Genomic DNA, 23167 nt, shown 5'->3' with positions numbered 1-23167 from the left:
CTGACTCCAGGTTCCCGCCTTGCTTGAGTTCCTGTCCTGACTTCCTTTGGTGATGAGCTGTGGTGTGGAAGTGTAAGGCAGATAAACTTGCCCTCCTCCACTTGCTTTTTGGTCAGTTGTTTCATCACAGCAATGGAACACTCATCTTTTGGGGAAGCAGAAGTAACCCTTGAATTTCACTGTCATAATTTACAGTGCTCTAATGACAAACTTTCTAATCCACTGCTTTGTGTTAATATCCCTTTTCTTGCATAAAGTTTTCCCATGACTCCCAACAGCTTATTAAACCATAGCTCTCTTAGCCCAGCATCCATTCCCTTCCCAATCTGGTCTCGCCTCATCCTTTCAGGTCTTAGTTCCCACTCTGTCCTTTCCAGGATTTCTAACACCATGTTTTCTTGAGCCCAGTGCTTCTGCACGTTAGTAAACACTGAGCACACATGAAGGGTAGGAATCTGTGGTCAAATGACATTACTCACGGGTGAATTTACGCTGAGCTTAAGCCAGCATCTTTATTGTCGGAGTTTTCAAACAGGTTCCCAGTGCACAGCATCAATCTCTGGGAAAGAAAGCATGCAGCACCGCTGAGCTCACGTGACCAGTGACGCTTCATACTGTGTCTGCGGTGGCCGCTCTGACATTTCTCTGTTCCAACTTTATTCTCTAATCAAATAAACCTGTTTATGACAATCTGAGCCTGCTTCGCTTTCATACACACATATGCACGCAAACACACAAGTTTTGTGTGATGTAAAAATGACATGATCTAGATACGCTGTTCAATCTTACGAAATTTCCCATGATGTTGCACTCTGAGCTCAGAAGTACTAGTGGTAGTATACTGTGGAAATACACCCTTGAGCCTAGGATACATATCTGAGTAATGTTACAAAAAATAGAAACTATTTATAAAACGAACCAGTTTAATAACGCTGCTAGCTTATGTGAGAGGCAGCAATGTCCTCACACACCTGACAGGTGGCAGAGTCACACAGTGCTCAGCAGGGGAGGGGCTGGTGTAGGACCTTCATCTTCCATTTCTCTCCATGACAGTTGACTCCAGGTAATCTTTGGGACTCAGGATGTGTAGCTGCATTTCTGTTCTGCCTGGCTGTGTAAGTCGCTCTGTGGCTTAAAGGAGCCGGGACATCAGGGAGCTTGGTATCACCGTCATTACAACTTAGTCAAAGGCCGTTTGCCACAACGACCGGCACAGAAGGTAGAAACATTTACCAGGGGGAAGTGAAGAGGAAGAAAGACGTAGAATCATCAGGCTTCTGATTAAATGTCTAAGGAAGCTGGATCCAGATGACACCCCAGCTGAAAGGCGAGGAGGGCAGGGCTCCCTCCCCCGCAGCAGTCCAAAGGGGACAGGCTGGCTGCTGTCTGGAAACACTCAAGGTAGACGTCTGTCGTAAGCTCTTTGTGTAGCAGCACTGCAGTCTTGTTGCCGCACGGGCTTGTAACTGACATTGTTGTGCTTCTGTGGTGGAGGACGTCCAGTGTGTAGACTGGGCCAGCACAGGCTGCTGTGGGCAAGGATCGCAGCTGCCAGGAGAGCGGGACGTCCCCCTGGAGGTACCAGAGCATCCTCACATGCCGAGCCGCGGGCCAGTTCACGGGCACCTCAGTCACAGGCCTGCTCCAGGCCGCACCTTTCTTCATCCTCCATCTGTAACCAGCTCCAGTCTAGGGTCTGAAAGTCGACAGGCACGTTAAACACTCAGTGGTGGGGCCGCTGTTCCTCCTCAGGAGACAAGCAGCACAATCTAGAAGTACTTAAGCCTTACCAGCACCGGTCCTGGGACTACAGGGCACCTTTGAGCCAAGTGACTTATAGATTCAAATGTGCAGCAGGTCTCATTGGGACGAGCTGAAGTGCCAACCAGAGGAGGCTTTCCTTGTCTCTGGCTACAGTGCAAGCAAGTGGTGAGGCAGAAGAACAGCACCAGGAGTCGAGGGGGAAGCAGCAGGAGTGAGGGAGGCTCACCGGAGAAGGACAAGTGAGCAGGTTAGCGAGCGAGGACGGACGGCAACTGACTGGGGTTTCCTCTGACTCCCCAAAGTTAGAAGCGAGAGTAGTTTAGTAGACGGTTGCATTAGCAGGAAGAGGCCATTTAGACACCGACAACTGTTTAGGCTCTCAAAGTGCCTGGATCATGGCTAGATTGTCTTCAGGTCAGTTTCTCTGACGCTGCTACTGCTTGTGGCTAAACTGAGTCCTTGAGACACAGGCTGTTTCAGGTTTCTCTTTTGTCCCCAAACCCAGCACAGTGCCCCACACAGATGTTCTGTAACGGTGCCCCCTTGTCAGGATTAAGATAATGAGTGCGCTTGGCGTTCCTGAGCATGAAATGACTACGAAAACCTGAAACCACCTGAGCCACGGCCGATGCCAAACCGTTTCCTCGTTTGCTGCAGAAAGGAAGGGAATGGACAAGCTGGGCTCCCCACAGGCGGTTACCGTGAAGCTTCGGTCCTGCTGCTTCACCGTGTCCTGCAGCGCGCTTTCCAGCCGGGAGCAGAGGGCGTGTGCTTCGGCCACCAGTTCTTCACTGAAGACAATGATCAGATTACCAGAACAAGGTGATCAGGATCTTACCAGAGCTAACACCCTGCTTTAAAATAAGCTAAAGAACTCTCCAGACCTCTAAAAACAATGTAGAGATTACTCATGTCTTCCAGCATGGCATCTCTGACTAGGGGTTCCACGTATCTAACGAAATACTTAAACAAGAGATAGCAACGCTGAAATACGGAACAGTAAATAGATCTCCGCACAATAAAGGCCTTTAAAAAGGATTTATTTTTATGTGTATGTGTGTGTGTTTGTCTGCATGTCTGTGCACCGTTTACATGCAGTGCCCATGGACGACAAAAGAGGGCAATGGATCCCTGGAGCTGGGGTTAGAGCCCCTGTGAACTGCCACGAGGGTGCTGGGAGCTGAACTCAGGTGCTGTGCCACAGCGGCGAGTGCGCTCAGCTGCGGTGCTGTCTCAGCTCCCACATTTCTTTTTGATTTACATATAACCAAATTTCTATCCAAAGGGCCAATGTCTAAAAGTGTTCCATCACCTGTTTTCTAAAGATTTATTTATTTATTATATGTAAGTACACTGTAGCTGTCTCAGACACAACAGAAGGGGGCATCAGATCCCATTACAGATGGTTGTGAGCCACCATGTGGTTGCTGGGAATTGAACTCAGACCTCTGGAAGAGCAGCCAGTGCTCTTAACCGCTGAGTCATCTCTCTAGCCCATACCTGTTTTCTAAAGTTGGGTTTTGTTTTGTTTTGTTTTTGGCATTGCTGGGAATTGAATACAGGCAAGGCAAGTGCTCTACCCCTGAGATAAGCCCTGAATCACAGTTTTAAAATGGAAATAAAAAAAATTAGATCAAGAGATGTCTGAGCTTTCCCAGTGCGCAGTTCTGGGAATGTGCCTCATCTAAACGGACGATGGGTTTTCTAGCATGGACTGTCTATGCCACAGGGCATGCCAAACCAAATTGTGTCCTTTCCAACCAGAGTCTTGTGAAACACATAAGCTGTTTGCCCTGACCTGTGCTCACAGGCTAACCCTTTTGAACTCAGGGGCTATCACTAGAGGAAAAGTACCAGTGCCTCAGATTTCCCTTCTCCTTCAGATGTGACATTCTGTGTGGGGGAAATAACCACGAGCACTTCCACAGGGCTCCTGGCCAGCCTGAAGGCTCACTGTCAGCTCCAGAGAGCACAGAGAGGTTCGTGACCTGGTATCTGGCCTCCAGAAGCTTGCAAGACATGGGAGGGGTAACTAAGACTCCACAGAAACATATTATTTTAGTATCAAAGACCATCACTTCCTAGGATCAAAAATAGGATTAAAAAGACCGTCTTTATTGTTATGTAATTTGTTAGAAATCTTGCCTGTTCGAACTGTAACGAATCCATGGCGTATGGCTATATAGTCATCACTGTGTCTAATTATCTCCACAAATAGACCTTGTACCCATTAGCAGTCAGCTCATCCCTTCCCACCCTCAATGCAGGCCATCATCCACCTCCTTCATGTTCCTAAAGACTTACCATTAGGAACTGCTTTAAGCCTCTGTAGTGCAAGGGGCCCAGAATGCAGAAGAATGAGCGATGTCAGAGGAGCTGAACCAAGCAAACCCCAAGATGGGGCCATTAGTGAGTATGAAGGATGGGGAGCAGTGTGCCTTGCAGGTAAGAAACCACCAGGACAAAATGTGAGGAAGGAGGGTCTGCCTTGTCAAAAGGCAAGTCTCCGTATTTCCTTGTGTTGCAGAACCAGGGGAAGACCTGCTGGGTACCGCCTCACTGCAGAGGGTGCACAGTGGGACCCAGAATCTGTATTACTACTGTCATTGCTGCTACTTCAGGTTGGACTGGCTTACGGCAAGCCGTTCGTAAGACACGACAGACTAACCCAAGGACCACACTGAGGTGTTCGCAAACACTTAAATGTTTAAATGTGATCTAGACTGGAGAACAAACCCACTGTTACTGGCCAAATGACTTGGTCAGAATGTCACTCTGGGTGAACAGAAGACTTGGCTAGAAGGTAGAGTCAGGAAGCAAGAGAGAAGCTGAGCTCTCGCCAGGAAAGAGCTATAGTGTCTATCAGGAAAGAGAAAGGACCAGTGAGAGGACTCAGTATGTAGAGGCACTTGCAGCCATGCCTGGTGACTAGAGTTCACGCCCTGGGACCCACATGGCAGAAGGGAATCAGCTTCCACAAGTTGTCCTCTGACCCTGGCAGCGCACCGTGGCACACGCTCCCTCACACAGCAGTTAAAGAAGATGAAAAGCAAAAGAGGTGAAGGAAGGGTGGAAGGAGGCGCTGGGTGGGAAGGGCAGCCCAGCCACTAATGAGGTCCTGGGTTTGCAGCCTTCCTAACGCTGTGGCCCTTTAATACGGGGAACCATACAATTACGTCCGTTGCTATTTCGTAACTGCAATGTGGCTACTGTTATGAATCTATATAAATATCTGATATGAAGGATATCTGATAGTGGCCTCCAAAGGGTCATGACCCACAGGTTGAGAACCACTGCTCTAGATGGAGGTCCCTGGGAGGGAGAAAGCCCGGGGCTCAGGTGTGACAAAGAGGGCACACCGTGAAGTGCGTTATAAAGAACAATTAGCATCGATGTACAGCAGGGACTAACAATTCAGTGTTCTCATTAGACAACAGATAATCCAACTCTCGACAGGAAACTCGTTGACGCGTGACAAGACACATGTATGGAAACATGGAAACATGCCTGTGTCCATAGATCCTGATAAACACAAAAAGGAGTTGCACAGACAAGGTCCTCGGGCAGAAGTGATTGGTGACAGGCAGGCACATCCATTCCCAGTCTCCCTGCGAGCCCTGGAACATGACGTTTGGCACTGTCCAGCATAGCTTACCTTTTCTTGTCTGAATCAGGTAAGCTGTCACAGGCACTGGAAGGCTGGGACATTAGATGACCAGGGTGACTAAGTCGAGACACATTCATGCTATCTGGGCTTCCACTCACCGGACCTCGGACTTTGCTCTGAATGACAACAACAGAAATTCAAGCGTTTTATGGAGTCAGGGGGCCACAGAGATGGAGCGGTGGTCACGAGTGCACACTGCTCCTGCAGAGAACCTGAGTTTGGGCTCCCAGCAAACCACAGTGGGTGGCTCACAAATGCTTAACTCCAGCTCCTGGGGGACCCAGTGCCTCTGGTACACCTGGACACATGCACGCATGTGCACATACTCACACCTGAATACACACACACACACACACACACACACACACACACACACACAAAGCAAACCTAAAGGAGAGGAAGGTGTTTTCACTTTTCCAAGTGGGAAGCCAAGGTACACAGAGATAATAACGACTGCACTACCTGTGGTGTAGCTCAGAAAGAACACTGAGGCGTCTGGATGACCAGGGTTGCTACAGCTAGCCTCCTCCAGCAAGAGGCCCACCCAGGCTGTGGCTGCTGGCCACCTCCTCATGCGTGCAGCCAGGGACCAGGCCCTGCAGCCAGTTCCTTAGCACCTCTAGCCACTTCTGCAGTTGAGCCTCTGGCCTCTCCTTGGTGGGGTTGCCTCATACACTCTTCGCTGTCCCTGATCCTCTCGTCACTGTTGCCAGAAGCTGCACGGTCCTAATCTCAGCCCTCAGGTTGGGGTCCCTTTCTGCCTCCCCCTCCCCGACCCTGGCTAACCACCAAGGTCCACCTTCAACAAGCCTTTTAAGCAAGCGCTTTTGTACTGTTCCTCACCCGTCTGCTGCACCACCTGTGGAGAAAGCTGGACGCCTGCTTCCTCTGTCTCTACACCAGGCATGCAAGCTTAATTCATATGGAAGGGCTAGCCTGCTCCACACAGGGTTCTCAACTCCTTCCACCCATCGCCTTTGTCTCTTGGTGCTACGGTTGACAATGTGGCATTCCGTCTCCAGCCACTCCCGAGTGTTTTCTCCTGAAGTGCCTTCACTGGGATTGGGAAGAGGGAACCCTTCAGTGTTTCCTCTTGTGCTATGAGAATAAGGGGTGCCGGTGCTAGCCCCATTCCGTCTTGCCCCCAGTGAAACCCTACAAGCACTGCTCCAATCCAGCTTTACCAGCAGACAGCATGCGCTCTCCTGGAATATTCTCATGGTCACATCACTCCGACTCCCACGCAGGAGCCTTTCTGGTTACTCCCTCACTTCCGAGAAAGCTGGGGTTCCTGCCCTGAATTCACAGGCCGCCACCCTGCACACCAGAGTTTACGCTTCTTCTTTTTTTTTTTTTTTTTTGGTTCTTTTTTTCAGAGCTGGGGACCGAACCCAGGGCCTTGCGCTTCCTAGGTAAGCGCTCTACCACTGAGCTAAATCCCCAGCCCCGAGTTTACGCTTCTTTAGCAGGCTAGGGTGCTCTCTTTCAAGTCCTCGTCTGCGCCCTCGGTGGGTTACGGTGGATGCCAGACCCAGCTCCCCACACAGCACAGCTCTCACACTGGACACTCGGTGAATGCAGGTGGCAGAACAAGCCAGCATGTGTTACCTCGGTTCCCCTTTCTTACAGGAGGGCATATCCCCCAGCTCCCATCCCCAGGCAAATCCATCAGTGAAGCTCTGGATTCTGACTTCCCTGAGTTCTCTAGAGTGAGCACAAGTGTGAGCTTGCTGCTGTGAGCCTCGCAAGACACTGCCTCCTCCCGTTTGGCCTGTGGAGACGCTCCAGGCTTAGAATCTTCACAAAGCAACATTTTGGTTTCCTGCTTCTGTAATAAACTATCTCCTTTTCTTGCTCTTTTTGGATTTATTTTGTTATCTGAGGTAGGCCTTACTATGTAGTCCAAGCTAGCCCTGAACTTTCTGCTCCAGAGCCCCAAGGGCTGGGCTCACAGGTATGTGCCACCATGCCAGTTCCTTATCAGCCCACTAACACCTTGAAAGGAGTCTCGACATTGCTTAGGCTGGTCTAAACTCATCATCCTCCTGTCTCAGCAAGTGCTGGGATAATAAGTGTGCAACCTTCTGCTTAGCTGTGTGTGTGTGTGTGTGTGTGTGTGTGTGTGTGTGTGTGTGTGTTTGTGTGTGTGCTGCTGCTAGGGTCTGACTGGACCCAAGGCCTTAGGCACGGGGCAAACATCTTTCTGCTGAAATGTATCTCTACCCCAGAATGTCTTATAAGAGACACTCGGATGAGACACTGATGTCAACAGAAGACACAGACACGGACGGGATGAGGAGGCCTGAGCCACTGAAGCTGGAGAGGGTAGTGGGGGTGGGGTGGCTTTGCCCTGGATCCATCAGAGGAGACACCATTTTGCTGACAACTGGATTCCTAACTTCCGGTATCTGAAGCTCTGAAAGAGCAATGGCTGCTGTCTGCAGCTCTTTGAGGTAATTGCTGAAGCCTCCCTTCAGGGAGCTTCCCTGACCACTCCATGTCACAGGTCAGAGCTGAAAGAGCAGCCACGGCTGAGGGAGGGGACCTGAGAGGCCGGAATAAGTCACTCACACAGGCGATCTTCAGGAGGTTCCAGAGCTCCTTCTGCCGCTTCTCCTGGAGCCGGACCACAGTCTTCTCATCCTCGTTCATGAGCCTCACCACCTCTTCTACTTTGGGCAGCAGCTCCAGGGCCTTCTGCTTACAAACCACGGTCTTACTGTGAGGGACGAAAGATCCACAGGCCTGAGAGGTCTGGGCCGGCACAGCACTGCTCTAAATACGATCTGTTCCTCATTGTGCGGGCAGATCGCAGCCGAGGAGCAAGGGCATCCACCTGCCCCTTGGCTTTGTTGATTCTGCATCCAGTCCTGGATGGGGAGAGGGAGCACCCACCTGAGCTGAGAGTAAATCACCCGCACTTTCTTCTCGAAGCTCTGGATGGCTTGCAGCAGCAGCCGTACCATATCCTGGCTGTCACCTTCTGTCCTTTGGTCTGCAGAGGAGAATGGTATCGTTCCTCCTACTGGCCTCCAGGGGAGACCACTGCCTCACAGACAAGACAAATGGAGGCTGGGGTCCGAAGCACATACCTCTTGGCTTCTCCCTGAGTCTTCTGTAGAGTTCTCTTGCTTGTTCCTCTCTGGAAAGAGAAAAGGCCATGGTCACGGCACAGCAAGAACGTTTACAGCACCAGCCCGCTGACCTCGGCCAGCAGAATCACCACTTTTCAGATGACCGGTCACATGCTCTCAGTGGGAAAAGACTGCCAGTTTGGGAATAGTTATAAAACCCAAATGCCCCAAACAAGAACAAGCTTAAAGATTATTACACTCCTCCTCTGCTTAGCTATGAGAGGCATTCGAGGTGCCATTTCTGGACCTGACCAAGAAAATACTTGCCCTCAAAAACCTAAGTCCAAAGCTAGACGTGAATGCCTGCCTCTTCCTCTAACACAGGTGGGCTGGCAACAGCCTCAGAAGGAGGCTCTAACTGATCTTGGCTGTGCACACACAGCCCAAGCCCTCAGGAAGCTGAGGTAGTAGGATTTCTGTGAATCGGGGCAAGTCTTGACTGTGTACCAGGTCTCTCAATGCTAAATAGTGAGACCCTGTTTTGAAACAACACCTGCACACACGGACATCCACATCCACATGCGCACAAGGTGAAGATTCTCATTTGGAAACTGGAAGAGAGAGGGTTAATATGTAAGATACGATGGAGAACAGATAATTCTTTGTTTTCAGATTTCTCACCCTAGGAATTCTAGTAAAAGCATCAGGGGACACCGATCATTTCAGATGACAGGGCCCTTAAACTGATCCACCTGCCTGGGGCCCTCTGTCAGCTCACAGGGCTGACAGATTAGGGTCTCCAGGCAGGATGGACCTTGAACCCTCTTGGACACAATGCCGAACTCCTGGACCCCGCAAGCTCCTCCCTCAGTTCTACTTCCTGCTCTGGGAGCCACATCTAGATGGCGGGTGAGCAGGGCTGTCTGTTGTCACACAAAAGGGGTGTGTGCATGTGCATGTAAGTGAGTGTGTGTGTGTGTGCATGTGTGCATGTGTGTGCGTGTGTGTGCGAGTGTATGTGCATGTGTGTGCGTGTGTGTGCGCGCGTGTGTGTGCATGGGCATGTGTGTTTTTCAGAGCCTTTAAAAGTTATTGGCTGGCTCCTTCCACTCTGCAAGGTCACTTTTCACAGTGACAAGGCTCAGAGTGACCGCCATTTGTCACAGCATATCTTAGAGAATGCTCCAAGGTGATTCACTAGGAGATACACCCCACAGAAGCTCTGCGGGGACAGTGTCATCCCTCCCTGGTTATACTCACAGGTCATCCAAGGTGCCCCCCTGCTTCCGACCCATCGGGCTCCTCTGTAGGTCCACAATGTCGGTCTGCAGTGCCATCATCCGTTCTACCAGGACCTTCACGTCATTCTCCTGATGGGAAGGTCGTGTTCAGGCCAATTGAGAACAGATGGAAATCCTGAGAGGACTGTTGGGGTGGGCAGGCTGGGGAGACCCTCAGCTGACTGGCTAGAAGGAATGTGGGCTCGGGAATACGATGTTCCAAACTTGGATGTCGTGTCTACCACTTTCTAGATGCGAGACCCTCAGAAGTTACTTAACTGGGAGCCACAGTTCACTCTTTCAGAAACAAACTTAACTGCAGCGTTTAAACTAATAGCGTAAGCCCAGTATCTGGCAGAGAAGATGCCCAACGCATTATTACTTTGTCTTCTCTTACTGTGTGTACCAAAAGCAGGTGCTAAAGCCGACTGTCAAATTGGTGAGGAATTAGACAAAAGGAACTAAATATGGGACAGCCATCTTTGAATAAGATGTATTACTGTGCCTGTATGCATAAGTTCGTGTGTGTGTGTGTGTGTGTGTGTGTGTGTGTGTGTGTGTGTTGGCTGGAGAACACTTTCAGGAGTGGAGTATCTCATTCTGTGTTTCTGAGGCAAGTCTTTCTCGTTGGTTCTGACACACTGGGTACTCCAGAGTAGTTGGCCTAAGAGCGTCTAGGCAATCCTTTTGTCTCTGCCTCCCATCTTGCCGTGGGAGCACTGAGATTACAGGTGCATGCTATCACCCATTTTTTTAAGACCTGGGTTGGACACCAAACTCGAGTCATCAGGCTTACAGCACGAGCTCCTTCACCCGCTGAGCCTTTGGGCGGCCTTGTGCCCGTACACTCTTAACCAAGTGTTTAGCTATTAGGTCTCATTTCCAGTTAGATATGAAGGCCCAGGGGGAAAGGCCCTGTCCCGAGCACAGGAAGTGGAGTGGGAGAAGCTGTGGCAGGCAGGGTCTCGGATCTGTGCATGACGCTCCCAGCCACAGTTGCTTCACTTGTGAAGAGGTGTGGGAAATGGCACCTAAGCTGTACTATCCTGAGATTTCTGCAGAAACCCTTTCTTCCTTACAGATTTCATGTTTCGACACATTGAGGAGGAAACCTTTGTGAGGTGACAAGGGCACCTGACATTTGGCTTCTTTCCTACACCTGGGGCAACTCTGCCCAGCTCTCAGGTCTGGTCACAGCAGGCCTCTCTCATCTCGCTCACTATTCTCTGTGTCCGTCTAGCAAGTCTGGTTAGGGTCAGAGGATGTGTTGAGAAATGTTCAGTTTTGGCAAAGCAGCTCAAACCAGTACTGGATAAGGAAGTGGAGGAAGGTAGAGCAGAGCCCTCGGGTGTGTCTCCTACCCGCCCACACTGCTCCACGGCCTGCTCCATTTCCCGCCAGGCCAGCAGCAGTTTGTCCGATGCTGGAAGAAAAAATGGAAAGAAAAAAAACCCATGAAAACCAAAACCACCACAAACTAAAAGAGATGTTAATGACTGAACTGTGAGAGGGTAGAGACGTGGCCTCCAGCTCACGGCGGGACACACTCACTGATGCCAAACTCCGTCTGCTCCCTGTACTTCTCCAGGTCAATCTGGATGCTGGTTTTGAAGAAGTCCAACTTGGCCTTGAGCTGCTGCGCCGTGGAGGCCATGGCATTCTTCATCTTGGAGAGGCAGCTGTTATTCCGAAGGAGGTTCATCCTGCGGGGATGGTGAGAGACAAAACGGAACCTTGGAACACATTCGGCATCTAAGGGCACTTCCTGTACAGTAACAAAGCGTTTTGCCAAGGGAGCTTCGGCTAATTGCTCACAGCCACCACTGTTACCGAAACAGCCTCCTAGAAACATGAGGACGACTTCCTAGCCTGCGCCAACACATAAAGGTCTATCTGAAAGTTGGAATTGGGTAAAATACTACACCTAGGCTCAGCACGTCCGTCCTCATTGGAGGATCCATCAGCAAGTCCCAGTTAACCAGTGTTTTTAACCCAAGCCCCAAGTTAACCAGTGTGGTTAACCCAAGGCTCGCCATGTTTCCCCAGGCTCCAAATTCCACATGGCGGAGCTGCCAGACCCAGGCTCTGCACGGCCGCCCCATTCTCTCACCCCTGGCCTTAGCCGGTCCACCCACCCACTGCCTGGCGCCCAAACCAGAGTCTCTTCCGGTCCCTGGGAGTTGCTTCTGGATCCCCGCCTCAGCCACCGCTCTAGAGTCAGGGCCAACAAGCATTGTAAACGCATTAGGTAAAGCCAGCCTGGCACAGTACATGGCAGCTCGCTGTCCCTGCTGCAGCCGGTTACAGTCTTCCTTCAGCGTTTGGATGCTGTGCCAGACTTGGCCCCACACTTTCCTCATCTGGAAGAAGGAGAGGTTCCGCTTGGGCTCCTGAACTGGAGACAAACAGTTGTCAGAGAGGAACTCAGCCCCGGGGAACCACATCTTGCCCCACGGCATGGCGAGGAACTCAGCCACGGGGAACCACATCTTACCCCACAGCATGGCGAGTGTTCTTAGAAGTTATATAATTGCTATACCGTTACGTAACTTTACAGGTATCGCGGTTCGCTACTAGTTTAAACATTTCGGCGCTCCATTAGCGGTAGGCGTAGCCAACAAAAAAATGTCCCATTTGGTCTGACGGTGATATGGACCTGCGATCCCAGCACGTGGGTGGCTGAGGCAGCTCACAGTCAGTTCAAGGTCAGTGTGTGCTGCGGACCCCTTGGAGAAATAATCACAAGCATGTGCACCCATACACTGTCAATGGATGATCTTGTCACCACATTTAAGGTTGCATATGATGCGAATTTGGGGTTTTGTAAGACACAGAAATATAAGATTGTGTTTTTGTTCTAATCCTAGGTGCGGGATAAAGGACTGCTTCAGACTGGCCACAGCAGCTGACTGTGATTTGCCTCATGATCTGGCAGGGTTTTTTTCTTTTCTTTTTTTCTTTTCTTTTTAATATAGAAGAGTTTATTCAGGGCATGGGGAGGGTAGTTAAGAGGGTAGAGGGAGGAAAGAGAGAGGGGGAGAGAGAGAGAGAGAGAGAGAGAGAGAGAGAGAGAGAGAGAGAGAGAGAAGAGGTGGGCCATGAGCATGTGGAGAGAAAGGGAATGGGGAGAGAGGGGACAAAGGGGGAAGAGAGAGCAAGAGGGGGTGTGAATTTTTGCCAGCTGCAGATAGTTTTTTTCTGAGTGTGTGACATTTGGAATTATGGGGACTTTTCAGAGGATATATAAATGCTAGAGCCCCGATTGGGGAGGGGGGTCTGTTGACTGACTGGAAATGCTGGCTGATTGGGTGTTTGGTTGCTGGTTGGTTGAGGTTTGTGAAGCTGTCATGTGAGAAAAGACAAAAAAAAAGAAAAAAAATTAAATATCCCAACAAGGAAGATCCCTTGGATCCCTCGTCCCAAGGAAATCGACACCTCTAATCACTAGGAAGTAGTCTAACAATGTCATTGTCCCCTGGCCCCTCTATCCTTTCTTCTCTCTTACATATTGTCAGGTGTTTGAAGGGTGGAAAAGGGTCAAAGGAAAGAGAACCCACAAAGTAACCAAAGATCCAGTAAGGATTTTATGGATTTTTTGTGAAATATGAAAATACACCATCAGGTAAGACGGCTCCATGGGTGAGGCTCTTGCCACACAAGGCTGGTGACCACAGTTCAATCCTGGGGACCATGTGGATGAAAGTAGGAGACAGCTTATTCCGAAGTTGCCCTCTGACCTTTCCATGTGCACAGCTCTAGTGTGGCACCCATGACCCTCGATGATGAATAAGTTAATTAAGCGAGTACTTAACATGCAGCATCAGCCAGAAGTATTAAAGATATTTAAATAATCAAGGAGCCTTGGAGATCTTTGAGGCATTAGATCTTTGGCTGAGAATGGAGGTAGGTTAGTAAGATGCTCACCAAAGAAACAGGAGAGGGAGCACCGGGCGGCCATTCATGGAGCACCGGGAGGCCCTCCAATATGAGGAGGATGAAATGGGCGACTTGGGTGAGGAGGGACACACAGAACAGTGCATGTCCGTGTTGTCGTTTCTCTGAGGGGAATACCCAAGCACTGGATAGCAGCGGTTCTGCTGAAGGCAAGCCTCCTGGCAGGGGACTAGAGCCCAAGTGTTCACCTTTCGTTGTATATTATTTTAGGGTGTCTTTTGAGGCTTGGTGTTCTGGTTTTGTATCCTGTACATACGTCAGTATCATTTTTGTTTGAAACAGAGCCTCATGTAGCCCAGGCTGGTCTTGAACACCCTATGTGGCCGAGCTCCCGATCCTCTTGCCTTTACACTGCACCACGTATTAGTTGTTGAAACATAAATGCAACTCCAGAAATGAGCCCCAGAAGTAGGTGGTATCCCTCAGCCTCTGCCTAGCCCTCGAGTGAGAGGCAGTTAACCAATGCCCTTGCCTGGTCTATTCTCTGCACATGCCAAGTAAAGAAGGCTTTATACACTCAGGATAAAAACCCAGGTTTCCCCCAACTTTACCCTAAATACCACAACTGACGGCTTTAATAAACGGTGCACTCACGGACACAGCTGACGCTCTCAGGTTGGGGTCGGGGGGTGATCTGAGTCTCATAGGACATTTTACTGTTGTCAAAGAGAAAGACGAGATCCATGTCCAGTGTGAGGCCCTCATTTGTCTGCGAAGGGACAGGGAGACAATGAGATCTGGATTCCACCATTCCTTTCCAGCTACACCGTCTCAAAGCAGTTCTGCCTGCACTCGGAGGACGGCACCCCAGCCTGAGACGCACACGTGACTCAGCCTGCTTTCTCTCCTGTCCCTTTTATCTGAGTGAGCCTGCCCCTAACTTACATCAGGTTTGCTTCTCCTGTGACCTGAACACATCACACTTCCCTGTGCAAAGGCTGTGTGTCATGTGTGGATGTGGCCTCCATAACTACTCCACACTTCGGGGAAGACACCAGGTCACACTGATGGGGTTAGTACAGGTGCCTAGCATGGCTGTGTTGTCGCAAATAGCTTCGGACGACTAGAAGAGTGGGACATGATTCTGGCCATGGAAACACAAGAAAGTATTAGTGGTCTGAAGTGATAAATTTGGGTATGGAATGGTATGTGTCTTTTGGAGACCTGCCTGGGATTTCTGACCCATCAAGCAGTTTGTACTCGGTGTTGCTAACTGACCGGCACAGTAGAGTAGTAATGTGAATGCTGACAGTCTCCTAGGAGACCGAGTCAGAGGGAAACAGGGCAAGCAGGGTGCAGGAGTCAGGACTCTCACCTTGCTGTCTGAGATGCACTGAGTAGCAGGCTTGTCAGGGAGCAGCACCAGCCCTGCCTCCTGCAGCAGTTCCTGGTCTGTCTCCAGGATCCCTGTGTCTTCCCGGATTCTGGTTTTTAAGCTCTGCAGACTTTCATCCTCCATCACAGGGTATGTGTGAATGGTGCCTGTGACCATGTTCAAGATATGAACCAGCTGCAACACAACCCAGATGTTACTGGAAAGAAATTTTCTTAACACTTATTTCCATTGTGTGTTTTGTATGATGTAGTGGTTTGAATATGCTTGGCCCAGGGAGTGGCGCTATTTGGAAGTGTGACCTTGTTGGAATAGATGTGGCCTTTTTAGAGTACGTATGTCACCGTGGGCGTGGGCTTTAAGACCCTTATCCTAGCTGCCTTGAAGCCAATCTTCTCCTGTTTGCCTTTGAATGAAGATGTAGAACTCTCAGCTTCTCCAGTCCCACATCTGCCTGGATGCTGCCATGTTCCTGCCATGATAATGGACCGAACCACTGAACCTGTAAGCCAGCCCCAATTAAATGCTGTCCTTATAAGAGCTGCCTTGGTCATGGTGTCTGCTCACAGCAGTGAAACATTAAGACCCATGCATATTAGGAGAGGGGAGCACATCGACGCCACACTGCATGTGTGGACATCAGCGGACAGCCGGAAGGGGTCGGTTCTCTTTTCCATTATGTAGGTTGTAGATTGAACTCGGGTTGTCAGGCTTGGCCACAAGTATCTTTACTATCCCAGAAAACAAGATCCTTTACAAAAGGCTCATGTGTTTGTCAAGACCCTCCACCCCCCCACCCCACCCCCACATTTGCTAGTGAAGGACTAGTTTGAGTCCCGTTTTTCCTCAACAGCAAGCTGGCAAGCAATGTGAGTCAGCTCAGTCTTCCTGTCCTCTTTTTAACCCAAAGAGGCAGAGGAGCCTGAATTTCTTCACAAAGTCAAGTGGCCCATGGCCCGCTATGTCTCCCTTCCTTGGAAAAACTGCTGTGTTCTGGGGACCCCGGCTGCCACCTCAGGGCTGCCTTGGCTCTGCTCTCACCTTTAAGTTCAAGATGTCATCGAGGGCCCTGAAACAGCCATTGGGACCGTACTGGGGGTCCACGCCCCTTTGCCGAGGTTGCCACGTGAGCATCAGCTGAAGCCACTTCTCCAGACGCTCAGCCAGGACACTAAGGGAGCGAAGGGAAGAGAGGTCTGGGCTGGGCTGCCTTAGTGTGCAAACACCAAAGCACAGCCTTGGCTGACGGCCCAGCTCGAGGGAGCGGCTTGCTGTGCACACACAAGACCCTAAGCTCCATCCCAAAGACCACACGAGTGCTTATGTCAGACAAGCGGATTCTTGAGGAGTCAGCCAGTTCAGACCAGTGAGAGACTCTGCCTTGAAACAGAGAAGGTGGACAGTGCGGGAAGAGTGAGAGCCAAGGTCGTCTTCCAGAGCACGTGCACACTCAGAACACACGTGCGTGAGTGCATCCAAACACACATTTTAAAGAAGGCTTGAGTGTGTCTCAACACAACACACATGGTGGCAACCAGATAATTATCAAAAATGAAAATGAGAGAACTGAGAGAAAACATAGACACTTCCAAACGAGTTAACAGTTTAGGAACGGCCCCTCTCCTTTCCGACAGGGTCACCCCAGTAAACCTTAGAGTGACCCTGAGGCTTTGATAACGCGTTTGAGAGCTGGGTGGAGTGCTTGCCTGGCTCTGTGGTTCCCTCATCAGCACCATGTCTCTGTATGTACATGTGTAACTATGTACACCAAAGGATTTTTAAATTTCTTTATGATTTGTTATGAGTAGACGTCTACTTATGTACTTCATGTACTTACATTCCTGCGGTATATAAACATTCCTTACGGTTTGTTATCAGTAGATGTTGGTTTATACACTTTATGTATTTACATTCCCGTGGTATTAGAAACATTTCTTGGGACACAAAGGGACCCTACCTGCTGGCTGTCCTGGAACTCACTGTGCAGACCAGGCTGGCTGGTCTTGAACTCACAGACATCCACCTGCCTCTTCCTCCCCAGTGCTGGGATTAAAGGTGTGCACCAACATGCCAGGCTCCCAGTGAAAGTCTTAAATAGCTCTGACCTGGACTGACCACAGCTGCTGAGTTGAGGGCATCCAATGGGTGTATGTGCCCATGTTCAGACTCCTCCTACTTCCCCTACACTGGCCACGTAAGGCCAACCCTACATGACTCTGCTCTGTCTGATCTTTCCCCATCAACATTCCTCTACTTCATCTGCCCATGTCCTCTACATCTAACTTTCCCCTTCGTCCCCCATTACAGCACATCCAAAGTCGCTCCCATGGCTGTAGTCCATCCAACTCCTTCCCTGTCCTCCAACACTGCAGTAGTCATCCTGGGGCTTCCTTTGCTATGATCAATTCTGACTGGGTAGTGAGCTGCTCACACTCTAGCTCTAAGACTGGACCACAGTCACATTCAGACTTCAAAGGTTTGTCTGTTTAGGCCAGATGGGAACACAGAGGAAGAAGGCGAAATCCTGACCCTCCTTCCCATGGTGTAACAGAAAAACCCTATGCTCAGGTGAACTAGAGCCACATCATAGCTTCGGCTGCCAATGTCAAACCCACAGTGACCTGGGAAGAGGGGGCTCAGATGGATTGCCTCGGGAAGATGGGCAAGTTCGATGCCTCCTAAACATGAGGCAGGCAAGGCGCCGAGAGTTCGACATCTTGTTCCAAGGGAACTAGGAGACTGCTGACTTCTAGGCATCTAGGAGGAGCGTCTCCAAGCCCACCCCACAATGACACACACTGTCAACTGTCAGTGCTGTCAACTGCAACTGAGGCTGCACCTTCACCAGTGGCTTCCACGGCCTCTCACAGTGCCCAGCCTCAGCTGCTCTCCATGACCCCTTCATGCCTTCAAAACCAGTACCACCTGGGTGACTCTTACATATTACCAAGTCCAGCTGCAGCATGAGATGCAACCTTGGCTGTCTCTGGAACACAGCTTCTTTGTGCTCTTAGAAAACACTTCCCTGAAGTTTTCACCTAAGTGATGCTGGTCTCTTCTAAATCACCACTACTTTCTTGGTTCCAGGTAACCAGCATCAATTGTCCTAGTAGACCCCTGGGCCACAGGTGGTTTATCATAGCAATAGAAAAGGAACAGAAAGTAAACTAGAACAAGATCAATAAGGACAATGAGACAAACAAATAGTCTGTAAATTTAGTAAAGAGAGAGTCTAAGGGCTGCGAGTGTGGCTCACTAGAGTACTTGCTTGACCTAAACAAACCCAGAGATTCCAGCAGAAGGGGGTTGTGTATGACTTTAATTCTAGCACTTGGAAGGCAGAGGCAGGAGGATCTCCAAGGTCCAGGCCAGCCAGATCTACAGAGTGAGTTCCAGGACAGCTAGGGATACACAAAGAAACCCTGTCTCAAAAAAAAAAATCAAATCCAAACCAAAAAACAAAACAATAAAAAACAAAGACAGGAATTTCATCTCCACCACAGCAAAAACCAACAACCCAATCAACCACCCAACCAAGAACTATCTACCCAACCAATCAACCACCCAACCAAGAACTATCTACCCAACCAACCACCCAACCAAAAAACTATCTACCCAACCAACCAACCGCCCAACCAAGAACTATCTACCCAACTAACCAACCGCCCAACCAAAAAACTATCTACCCAACCAACCAACCACCCAACCAACCAACCACTCAACCAAACAACTGTCTACCCACCCACACACCCACCCACCCATCCACCTATTGAACCAAGCAACCAAGCAAAGAATTAAATAAGAAAAGATTTCTAGGGAGATGAGATATGGGAGTGCACCCCATGTCTAATGTGGAGATGGACTGGTCAAGTTCTCATCACAGAATGGTATTCTGATATCTGTTCAAGTTATCCAAGGGCCTGGAGAGGGCTTAGTGGCTAAGAGTGCTGTGTTTGGTTCCCAGTAAGGTTCACAAGGCAGATCACAATCATCCCTAACTCCAGTTCCAAGGGATCTGACTACTCTTCTGGCTTCCACAGGCACTGGTCACCCAAACATAAAATCAAAAGTATCAGCTGTTACCTCAACCCTGGATTTCTAAGAAGAGGAGAAAAGTATCTTCAGGACCGAAGCCCCACGGCCTTACCTGTTGAGATTATTGGGGAAGGGTAAGGAACTTGAGAACTTCACTGTTCCGTTCAAGTCCTCGCTAACAACAATGTCCACTTCGCTCTTCTGCCGGACTTTAGAGTGCCTGCGGGTGTCATTTTAAGATGTCCTTTATGTCACTCAGTGGCAAGTACCCAGCTTACACTTGTAACGTCACTTCACAACTGTATGCTTTTTAGAACAATGGTCCGTGTGCTGCTGGGATGCCTCTCCCAGGGTTTGTGAGTGGTCTGCACTGTGGTTAGGGGTTTAGCTCAGTGGCAGTGAGTGTAGCATGAGTGGCCCTGGTTCAGTCCACAGCATGTAAACAGAACGTGCTCGGGGATGTCCAAATGAGACCTTGCAGGACAACCTTGAGCAAGGTCACCCATGGCCTCTCTCCCTAAGTTCTCCAGGAAGCACCGTGGACTTCTATGTGGACGGCTTAAAAGAGACAACTCAAATCTGAGTAAGGCTTCATGCGCGACCAAGTGCTCTTGACTATTTTTCTAATTTCCTCTGCCCTTCAGTTATCAGGTACAACCTTTCATTTAAATACAATTATTTTCAATTACACTTATGTGTATGTAGCAGGACATAGGCTTCCTGATGGCTGCCTGTGTAGGTGCCTGGAACCAAACTGAGGTCCCCGGGAAGAGCAGCAAGCGCTCCTAACTGCTGAGCCATCTCCCAACCCAGACCTCATGTTTGGATAGAGGATAAAATTGGGGTTCTGAGCCACGGTCACTGTGTATGCACCACATTTATTTGAAATGTAAAATAAGCACACATGTACTTCACCTCATTTTAAAATGTCATTTATTTATTTATTTGTGTGTGTGTGTGTGTGTGTGTGTGTGTGTGTATGTGTTCATGCACGTGGATGCACACACTTGCCACATGGGCATGCATCTCAGAGGATAGCTTGAGGGAACTGGTTTTCTCCATCTACCACTAGGGTTCCAGAGATAGAACTCTGGTTGTCAAACGTGGGGACACCCACTTAGCTACCTAGCAGGCCCATGCTTCCTTTAAAAGTGTGTGGCTAGGGTTTCTCTAGAATAAATGAGCTACATTTTCTAAGGAGGGGTGTACTCCTAAGGTATTTAAAGTAGTTTTGGAAGGGGAAAAAATTAAATCCCAGTGGTTTCCAGCCTTCTTGGGAAGAAGGACAATTTAAATTTGAATAACACTTCATGAGTAACCGAGTACTCTGCCAGAGTGGCCGGGTGTGGTGAAATTATTTCTAGTCAGAGTATGTGTTGTCCAATGTTAGACAAACTATGGAGGGACAGAACAAAGGGCTCAAAATTTGGCATAATTTCTAGTGTCTAAAAGTCCAAATACATTCTTCCCCTAAAAAGGATTTGTTCTCATTAAAAACAAAATGCTTTAGCCTTAAACAGTGACAGTTGGCTAACAGTGAGTGTCCTATCCAGGGCAGCCAGGGAGCATATGGAAGGTGCTGTCTGCATGGCGAAGGCTGCTGGCATCCAGCTCGGGGAGGAGCTGATGGAGGAGGTCGAGACAGGGTCTCTGTGCCTTCTAACTAACACAAGATGGTTCTGTGGAAAACGTCTGCTAGTGGGGAACTATCAACGGGTGCATCAAGCAGCACAGGCACTGCTTGACTGCAGGTCGTGTCATCTGAGGGACGAAAATGTCACCAGACATCAAAAGCCCAGGAGGAGGTCTTCTCCCAACCAGTCCACAGACGGATTCCTGTGGGGATCCATTGAACTTGGCTTCTGTGCAGCCAAGTAAGGGTGGTTTTAGGGGAAAGATCTCACAGACAACAGACAAGCTGTGGAGATGCCAGGCCACTAAGGGTGTTCTCAGTTCTATGCAGACTTAACTTATTTTGTTATAAGCAGAGAAAAGCTCAACGTTTGTGATGCCTTCTTCAGTTCTAGAGACGGAGCCCCCCCCAATTTGGAAAAGTTGATGTTTGAACTGAAGACAAAACAACCAATCCCTTGGTTAACTAAAGTCAGTATATGACGAACACTTTAAAGCTATTCTATTTTCTGGTTACATTATGATGTGTGACTATGAACTAAATACCATATTTCAGAAGCCAAAGGCTTGAAAGACCAAAGCCTGGTTGGTAGGCAGTTATGGTCGGACAGTGGGCTTTCCAGAGGACACTCTCTGACTCTGCACTGTGCCCATGTGGGTTTGACTGTAGAAGTGACCTCTGCTGCTACTACCCAACCCTTCTCCAGAACTGACTTCAGAGGCCAGGTTTTCATGGAAACGTTTTCATGGGGATGTGGCTCAGCTGGTCCAGTGCTTGCCTTAGTGTGCAAGAAAGTCCTGGGTTCCATCCCCAGCACTGACTAAAACCTGGTGTGATAGAGCATGCTTAATTCTAGCTTCTAGGAGCTGAGGAGCAGGAGGGCCAGAAGTTACGGTCACCTTCCGCAACACCCTTTTCCTCAGAGTAAAAGATGAAGACATTACTGTTGAGAATGGCACAGGGAAAATGTCAGACTGGCACACCCCTGCAGACGCATGCTTTTGTACAGCCTTTTCTGGCAGGGGCACGAGACACATCAAAGCCTTAGAATGTGTGAGCTCTTTCAAAGTCTCTTCATTCTGTTTACACAAATGTATAAATAACCAGACAAATAGCTGTGTCTGAACGACAGCTTTCCAAGGGTGCTATTTGTGGTGTTATATTAAGAAGCACAATTATAAACCACTCAGTCTTCCGGCCTTGAACTACATCACAGTGACTGAGTAGACCTCCCAAAGCCCAGGAAGATGTGCAGCGTGTTCAGTGTGAGCGGAAACGCAGACTATATCAAAGGGTGTATAAGGAGCTAGTCTTTCCTAAGAAGATGGACAGAAAGGATGTTCAGTGATTGTTTGCAGATCATTTGGTTATAGCTGATTCTTCTTAAGTAAAAAGACTGTTTCTAATCTTAGTATATATGCTACCAAATTCTGGACTTTCATTATTTCTGTATCTTCCAAAATACTGCAGAATTAATGTGGGGCAAACTTCACAGCACTTGTAGACTCTGGGCAAAGATTGTGTGAGTGTGAGTGTGAGTGTGTGTGTGTGTGTGTGTGTGTGTGTGTGTGTGTGAGCGCGTGCACACACACGCTTTCAAGGCACACGCAGAACAGTGCTCAGTTACGAGCACAGAGAGAATGTCACTAAGCAGACACACCTGCTCAGGAAGTAAAAGCATCCACGAAGCACCCAGGCTAGTGATTACCCTGTGTCTTCGGGGAGAGACCAGGTGGTATGGAAACTTGCATGAGACAGTCTTTTCCACTCTATTTCCTTATTCTTTTGAAGCTTAGAACATGTGAACTTATTACTAGTTCAGAAACCACCTTAAGTAAAAACTGTCTACATGAAGACGTGTTGTTGACAAGTTTTACTACATGTGTAAGTGTGCCTTCATGATGTGCCATGTGTGCACCTCTGTTCTCTTTACCAGTAATTTACTAACATTTTTAGTGTTACCACTCTTGCTCAAGGTCGAAACGCTTGACCTGCAACCGCTGGGTCCTAAAGGAGAATGGACCACAGACCATTCAGGCCTAACGTGGGGACTGGAAAAGGACTGAATGACAAGGCATGGAGCCAGGGGCTCACTGCTCCCCGAGATAGCCCTCCCACCAGTACCAGGCCCACTCACCACTGCACAGGCTGCCAGTTAGGGAGAAAGGGCCGGAAGCCGGTGATGCATTCAAAGGCCAGGGTGCCGAAGCTCCAGTAGTCAACAGTCACGGTGTACTTCTGCTGCTCCAGAAGCTCTGGGGCCTGGAACACACGGGTGTGTGTGTGTGTGTGTGTGTGTGTGCATGTGTGCGTGTGTGCGTGCGTGTGTGTGTGTGTGCGTGTATGTGTGTGTGTGCGTGTGTGTGCACGTGTGTGTGTGTGTGTGGCTATGCTGTCCCCCCTGAAACACACGGTGTGTGCGTGTGT

General features: G+C 49.3%; 2 protein-coding genes across 2 annotated transcripts in view; both read right to left on the bottom strand.

The window, feature by feature from the left end:
* Erich1 (glutamate-rich 1) overlaps positions 1 to 23167 on the bottom strand; it is a gene marked incomplete at its 5' end in the record, with an annotated part of 52793804 nt that overhangs the window by 6218490 nt on the left and 46552147 nt on the right.
* The window catches only part of Ikbkb (inhibitor of nuclear factor kappa B kinase subunit beta), a 52793-nt gene continuing 30108 nt past the window's right edge, over positions 483 to 23167 (bottom strand). Inside the window, 15 exon segments of one of the 2 annotated variants that reach the window (NM_053355.3) lie at positions 483 to 1696; positions 2465 to 2555; positions 5420 to 5547; positions 8003 to 8150; positions 8327 to 8426; positions 8524 to 8573; positions 9766 to 9875; positions 11147 to 11208; positions 11337 to 11488; positions 12057 to 12180; positions 14334 to 14448; positions 15055 to 15249; positions 16114 to 16243; positions 19220 to 19327; positions 22878 to 23002. In NM_053355.3, coding sequence (NP_445807.2) covers positions 1628 to 1696; positions 2465 to 2555; positions 5420 to 5547; positions 8003 to 8150; positions 8327 to 8426; positions 8524 to 8573; positions 9766 to 9875; positions 11147 to 11208; positions 11337 to 11488; positions 12057 to 12180; positions 14334 to 14448; positions 15055 to 15249; positions 16114 to 16243; positions 19220 to 19327; positions 22878 to 23002 — 1707 coding nt within the window. In that variant the 3' untranslated portion in view covers positions 483 to 1627. 2 annotated transcript variants of the gene reach the window in all.

This window comes from Rattus norvegicus, chromosome 16 (assembly GCF_021556685.1).
Source record: "Rattus norvegicus strain SHRSP/BbbUtx chromosome 16, alternate assembly SHRSP_T2T, whole genome shotgun sequence".
Lineage (NCBI taxonomy): Eukaryota > Metazoa > Chordata > Mammalia > Rodentia > Muridae > Rattus > Rattus norvegicus.
This window is presented reverse-complemented; position numbering and strand designations above follow the sequence as displayed.